The sequence below is a fragment of the Camelina sativa genome, chromosome 7 (genome assembly GCF_000633955.1).
Source record: "Camelina sativa cultivar DH55 chromosome 7, Cs, whole genome shotgun sequence".
In the NCBI taxonomy this organism is placed as follows: Eukaryota; Viridiplantae; Streptophyta; class Magnoliopsida; order Brassicales; family Brassicaceae; genus Camelina; species Camelina sativa.
Genome location: NC_025691.1, coordinates 3,685,669 through 3,693,220, shown reverse-complemented (window position 1 = coordinate 3,693,220; position 7,552 = coordinate 3,685,669). Strand labels below are relative to the sequence as shown.

Sequence of the window (7,552 nt, the reverse complement as noted above, 5' to 3'; positions counted from 1 at the left end):
ATATATATATATATATATATATATATATATATATATATATATTATTGTCTATGGGAACACGATTTGATATTAATGTTTTATAATCTCCCAATTAGTCTCAAAGTTAAAAAGGTCTAAGATATAAACATGATCCAATTTGAGGATGTTATTGATTACGGAGTGGGATTCAAATCGAGATTGATATACATGAAGTGTCATCATCTCGAGGGGGAGAATTCATGAATCCCACATACAGAGGTGATGGAACATATATAAGATTATGTTCACACCTAAAATGAGTTTAATCACTCATATGAAAGAGCAAATCTTGAGGATTTGAAAAGTAATCATGTTGAGACAATAAGCGAGGAAAAATACTTTGAAATCATAAATATTATTACCCAAGGCAATAAAAGTATTTTAGAGATTACATGCATTATCTAGAAGATAAAATGCTTTGTGAAAATCTCACTGTTTGGCATGACCAGTTAAGCCATTCCGGTTTCAGTAATGATGCGAAAGAATAATCAGAAATTTCTGAAAAGATTCATTAGAGAACCTAAAGAGTTTTCGTAGTGATTTCTTATGTGTGCTGCTTTACAAAGCAAGCCGATTATATGGCTTTCACCGACCCCATGAATTTGGATAATGTCAATTTTTTGGTATGTATACAAAGAGATATTGTGGACTGCTCAACCGCTATATTCTTGTTATCATTTTGCAACCTTGAGTTTGCAAGAGTATTTGGTAAATTGATAATGGTGGTGAAACCATGCTAAGTAATTGACATAAATGACTCTACATGTCAATTAATTCGCATCAGGCCAACAAATTATCATGAATATTCCCCATTATAATTGGTTTCGGTCAGAAACCAGATATATTCCATCTAAATGTGTTATACATGTTAAGTTGCTCCACCAAAGTGATTAAGATGGGATTTGAAATAATGTTGGAACTATGTTGGAACTATGTTGGATATAGATCTCTCTTGATGATTGAATATCTTGAGATGCAGAGACTGTTGGTTCAGTGAGTCAGTCTTTCCAACATGAGGGGGAGAAAATAAACAGCTAAAGAAATATATTGAGAGAAATTATCTTGATCCTCGTACTAAGAACTGTGCGCTAGAAGTTGAAAAGATAATTTATTGGTAAAGTTTGCAAAGATGCTAAAGGCATGCAAGAGCCATTTTCTAACCTTGAGTGAAAATTCTCATATACCAGCTGTGCTCCAATTAATGTCCTAAAAGGATAAGATCAACTGCTCGTAAGTCTAAAAATCGCATGAAGTGTGATAGACTTATGGTTCCAAATATAAGCATCCTCAGAAAAGAAAAGGAGCATAAATTAATATGGCACCGAGGAAGCAGAGAGTTGTGTAAATCTCTAGAGGAGATCTAGAGACAAAGAAAGACATGAGTAAGACAGAGATTCAGGTACCTGAGAATCATAATGAAAGGAAATCTCAATAAGTTGAGTCATGTCTAGAATGAAAAGGAACCAATAAGCAAATCGACGTCGTAATATGTTTGCATGCAGTGTTGCAGTTGATAATTGTATTGATGAAAATCGAGGATCATAAACCGCGGTTAATAGAAAGTTTTATTGGAAAGTGTACACAAAGAATGATTGGTTAATCATTAAAAGAAGTAACTATTTGAGATAGTTTAGTCTCTTAAATATTTGGATTTGTAGTCCTTACACTTGAAAGTGTAAAATGAGTGGGACATAAGGGGATTATTATGAGAAATGCATTCTCATATAGTGGAAGCAACTATGTAGATCCCTTATGAGTTTGAAAATAAGGCAAGACTTGATTTAGTCTATTTAGAAGGTTTTCAAACTATAAGAGTTTCCCTTAACATAATTATATTGCTAGAAGCAATACTTTATAGTTCTCGAGAATATTGTAAAAGCAAGAAAAATTCTTGATGCCTTTTTTTGACACCTTTGGAGAGAAAAGGGTGAGAGTTTATCTCTATGAGAGAATCATGTGTGTAGATCATTATTGATCTTAGAGATCTCATAATGGGTTGAAAATAAATCGGGAACAAGTTAAGAGAAGATCTTATGGTTGTGTAAATCCGAGATTGAACACTAGTTGTAAATGTGTTCAAGAGATATTTTCAACAAAGTTTGAGGATGTATGCATTTGCTGAACCTTGTTTAAAGAAAAATTATATGTGCATCTTATCTCTTCAGCACTTACAAGTGGTTCTTGTTAAAAGGAAGGCACAAGAACAAGTGCAAAATATGTTGATGATGAAAATATTATCTGATCTCCGGTAGCAACAATCAATGATGAAATATTACTCCTGAAAGAAGGAGAAACCGGATTGTATAAGATCAGATCTTTCATGAAATTTTTTGAGGTTATAGATTTGACATATGATGAATGAGATGTTATCTCAAGATGCTTACATCATCTTACATAGAATAATGGTCTTGAAGCACCATATTAAGAAGAAGAGTTGAAAGAGAAAGTTTTACAAGGAGATTATGAATAACTTCTATGTATAAGATGATTGTTTGAAAGATTGTATGTAAAAGAAGATTTGGGAGTTCAAATAGATTTTCTATATGAAAGGGGTTCATATGACTTGAAGTTCAATGACCCAGGAGAATATATGATGATCATATGAGTTTGTACCTGAAAGCGATGTTTATAACAGTTCTGAAAGTTGATATATATGATCATAATGCATAACCTGAAGATGATGCTTTTATGGGGAGAAATATGATCATAAGCGTGGTTGTACTCTTTTTCCCTTATCATGGTTTTTATCCCATTGGATTTTTCCATGAAAGGTTTTTAACGAGACAACAAAAGTACATTTGAAAGATAAACACCTAACAAGGAATATTATGATTCCAATGGTGAAAGACTATCATCTTCAAAGTCTTTGACATACATTGATGAGATTGTGAGAGACGAAGATAATGATAAAGATGAGTCATTTGCGAGGTCCATTACCAATTGAAGAATAGAGCGATGCACGTGTGCTATAGTTCAAGTGAAGATTTGGAGGACATATTTACCAAGATGCTTCAAGCCACTACTTTCAAGGAGTTAGTTCATCATATTGAATTGTGTCATTCTGAAGATTTCAAGTGATGTACTCAAGAAGGGGAGTAAAAGCGCGCTGCACTCTTTTTTCCTTAACCATGCTTTTTCCCACTGGGTTTTCCTGGTAAGGTTTTTAACAAGGCAGCATCTCATATGCGCATTTGGGACTACATTTTTATAATGGTCATCCAAGGGGGAGTGTTATGAATAATTATATTGTTGTATGGATGCCCATTATCGGCCTATTAGTATAAACCCTAATCCCTAATATTGTATCCTATATATATGTTGTATTCTATGCAGCAGATGAATAATACAAGAGAACAATTCCCTAAACCTCTTGTCTTAACAAATACTTATATTTCTTAATGTTCTTCGGTAAATCCCATTCACATATCTGAATTGCTCACTGTAAAAGTAAATTGACGAAAAACCAAAAACTGAAGTGATAGTTGATCAATAATTGCAATATATAGATCCATCAACTTATAAAATTTAAACTTTTTTTTTTTTGCTAAAACAATTAATATCATATTAAATGAAAATGTGTCGGGATTACAAGTGAGTTACCGAAATACTTGGTTCCTTGGCAAAAAAGAAATAAAAAAACAAGGAAGCAAAAGGACTACATAACAACAAAAGCCTTTACATTATCCATAGGGACAAAAGGGTTCTGAAATTTTTCTTGTGTTTCCGGGCAGTGATAGTGTTTATAATCTCCAGTTCTATCTGTTTGAAGAGCACCTGCGGGGCACTTACCTGGGCGTTGTGCAGGAGATTGTTTCACTGTTTCCAAATTGCATATATCGTAGCCTGCGCCGCGAGTTTCCGCAGTACTGAAGGCGAGGTCCTGTTTGTGGCTGACATCCAACTAATAAGATTGTCCCAGGTCTGAAAAAGACGAGGGAATAGTTTTAGCCTCAAAAACACCAAGTCCCAAATAGCTCGACTAAATGGGCAGGATGGAAACAAGTGGTAGCGGGTTTCATCCTCTCTGGAGCATAGATCACAAACAGGGAAAATCTGCAACCCCCAAGATACAAGCCTAGACTTTGTGGGCAGTCGATTGAGGTGACAAACCCACATAATGAAAGCATTTTTCGGAGTAGAGCCTTTAAACCAGATCAATTGTGCCAAACTCTTGATAGCTTCTCTTTGCATGACCGAGTGCCAAGTGAGCAAAGAGGAAAAACCCATTATAGGGTACGTTATAAATGACCCAATCATATGCATTTTCATTCTCCTCGTTTAGCGGCAAAGAGAATGTTGTAAGATACGTTTGTAATTGAAGAGCTTCGTTTGATCTTGGCGATGGAAGATTCCAAATTGGCCCTCTTGTGGCATCAGCCACAGATGATGAGATTGGGATTCTAAGTGTCCTTGGACCTTCACATCCCAGAAACTTGATGAGAGGGCCAAACGGGGTCCAGACGTCCCCCCAGAAGCTTGATGAGGTTCCATTTCCCACAGTACACCGGAGGAACTTTTCCGCTAGAGGCCTTAAGCGTTGTAAACTCCTCCAGTTCCATGAGTCATTACTGCTTTCCGTTTGAAGCCAAAAGTTCGAGTGCTGAAGGTGGTGATGTTTGTGCCAAGCCACCCACAGAGACCCATTATTGGAGAATAATAGCCAGATGAATTTAAGGCTGAGAGTAGTATTCCATTCAGAAAAACGTCGAAGTCCCAATCCTCCCTCTGCTTTGGGTAAACAGACTTTGGACCATGCCACTTTTGCTTTATGGTGATTTTCAATACCCCCGGTCCAGAGGAATCTTGAACAGAGAGACTCAATCTCCCGTACACAGCGTATTGGTATCTTGAAGGTGGAAATCCAAAACACAACAATACTAGAGATAATCGATGCAATCAACTGTAGTCTTCCTGCAAAAGATAGAGATTTCACAGCCCAGCTCAAGAATTTTCCCCTGATCTTCTCCACTAGAGGGGCATATTCAGTGACTTTTAGCTTTCTGCACATTAAGGGAAGGCCCAAGTATCTTATTGGAAGAGCTGCTCTCGGGAAACCATAGCTTGCAATAGCAAGAGACTCCATATCATTTATCCCAGCTAGAAATAACTTCGTTTTCTCTCTGTTCATGGTTAGGCCTGACCAACCCGCAAAATCCTCCAGTGTTTCTGTAATTCCATGAAGAGAAGAGCTTCCACCGTCGAAGAATATCTTGACGTCATCCGCAAACATCAAATGAGTGATTTCCAGCTCTGATGTTTTAGGATGATAAAAGATGTAACCTGAGTTGTATCTTGAGAGTAGGAGCTTTGAGAATACCTCCATTGCTAGCACAAAAAGATAGGGGGACAAGGGGTCTCCTTGCCTTAATCCCCTCTGACTTTTGAAAAAAACACCTGTGGGCCCATTTACAGATATGGAGAAAGTAGGGGTGGTGATGCACTTTGTAATCCATGATATAAAAAGTTATGGGACTTTGAGACCCCTAAGTTTTTGAAATCACAAAATCCCATCTAAGAGAGTTACGGAGATCCACCGTGAGCATGCCTCTGGGGTCGATGTTTTTTCTATTATAATCATGAACAATCTCTGTGGCCAGCAAAACATTTTCAGAGAGGAGCCTTCCTGGAATGAAAGCTGACTGTGAAGGAGATATTACATCTGGAAGCAGGGTTTTTAGCCTATTGGAAAGGAGTTTTGATATAACCTTGTACAGTGTATTGAGGCAAGAGATTGGTCTAAACTCAGATGGCTTTGAAGTGTAACAGATCTTAGGAATCAAGACCGGTGTTGTCGCGTTCCATTGCTTTAGGAGTTTTCCAGAGGAGAAGAATTCCTTTATAGCTGCAGTGACTTCCCCACCCACAATGCGCCAGCAGCTGACATAGAATTTCGTAGGGTAGCGGTTGGGACCACTAGACTTATTTTGAGGGAGGGAACAGAAAGCCTCCTTGATCTCTTCGATAGTGAATGGGGCAGTAAGGAACTGGCTTTGGGAGTCAGAACAGGTGAAGTCTAGAAGGTTGGTAATATCTTCTTGGATAAACAAAGGCGGTGGAACATCCTTACCCAGAAGATCATAGAAATAATCGACACATAAAGCTTGAATGCCCTGTGGAGACTCGACCATGACTCCATTGTCATCTTCCAGGTAATGGATATGATTGAATGCTAACCTCAGGTTTGCCATTTTGTGGAAGTATCTAGAATTACAATCTCCATCTCGCCGCCAAGTGATATGTGATCGCTGTCGGAAGAAACTCTCCTCAGCTCTTGACAAGATAAACCAGAGTCTTTGAGCTTCGTCCTCAAAAAAAGCATTTGCAGAGGTCGGAGTAGTTAACATATTTTGCTGGGCAGCTAAAAGCTTGACATGTGCTTCCTGAACTCTCTTTTCCAGGTCTGAGTAGTTTGATCTACTGAAGTCTTTGATCAGCTTTTCGAGGAGCTTAAGCTTACGGGATACTCTAAACATAACTGAGCCAAGGACATTAAAAGAGAACCAGCAACTGCAAATCATGGCGATAAAGTTCGGATTTGATAGCAGGAAATTATAGAGCTTGAAGGGCCTTTTCTGTTTGGTTGAGCCGATGCCAAAGCTTACTGATCCGCTTGCATGGTCATAAAATTTAAACTTACAACTTAAGATCGGACTAATCATCCCTTTGCATACTTGCACAGTCCATTCTCGCGCAACTTTCACGTAAGCATTCCGGTCTTCCCGGTACAGTCCCGCAGCATGATTGCTAACCAAAAACGGTTCAACCGGGTTTGACAAAATCCAACATATAGAAAGCAGTACCACATTGATGGTTCAACGCCGATGACCATCGTGATCTCAATATGTCAACAAAATTTTCTCATTTTTCGTTTATATTAGGATGAAAATTCTGGACACAATTAGTTTGAAAAAAAAAAATTAAACCGAAAAACCAAACATTACCGAACGATTACTTAAACCGGTATTCTAATCTTTTGTTATCTTGGTCTTGAATGTGATTTTAGGTGGTTCAAAAGGATATATTGGGTTGGGATGAGAACAAGGAGGGCAACCCGCCGGGCTAGCCTCCCACCGGAATATATTTTCTGGCGAAGTTAACCAAGATCTTACGTGGGCCTTCAGGATTTGATCTTCTTCTTGCAATTCATTCCACAATCTTTTCTCCGTTTTGAGACGGTGGCCGGAGATATTTTACCGGAGTTCCTGGAGGTAATTAAAGAATTTACGAGCTTTTAATTAGTCTCGGGAACAAATCATTTTTTATATTTTTTTTTCCTCTATATGTAATCTGTGTTTGAGAGATAGGGAGAAATGGAGAGAGACTATGTTGCGCTAGATTATTGTACTTTTCCTCTGTTAGTAACTTCTCATATTTTCTTTCTTTTATTTACTTTTACGACAGAAACTTATGTAAATATAGTGCTTTGTCGAATCATTTACAAGAACTTTAAAGAGTTTTGAGAACACAATGATGTATACGTTGAATGTTATTATTTACATATATGCATGGTGGAATCTAGCTAGAAGAAAATTCG

At 37.6% G+C, this 7,552-nt stretch overlaps 1 protein-coding gene across 1 annotated transcript; it reads right to left on the bottom strand.

Annotated features, from left to right (window-relative positions):
• LOC109125390 lies at window positions 3,832-5,341 on the bottom strand. The gene is made up of 2 exons (XM_019226984.1): window positions 4,380-5,341; window positions 3,832-4,093 (listed from the first exon to the last, which is right to left on the bottom strand). Exons 1-2 carry the CDS (start codon window positions 5,339-5,341, stop codon window positions 3,832-3,834), a joined length of 1,224 nt encoding a protein of 407 aa, XP_019082529.1.

What these genes read in the sequence shown, in the direction of transcription:
- LOC109125390 (XM_019226984.1), bottom strand. Translation starts at nt 5,341, where the DNA reads ATGGAGGTATTCTCAAAGCTCCTACTCTCAAGATACAACTCAGGTTAC. An exon ending in GTGGCTGATGCCACAAGAGG is followed by an intron (nt 4,094 to 4,379) that starts GCCAATTTGGAA and finishes CACAAAGTCTAG; the next exon opens with GCTTGTATCTTGGGGGTTGC.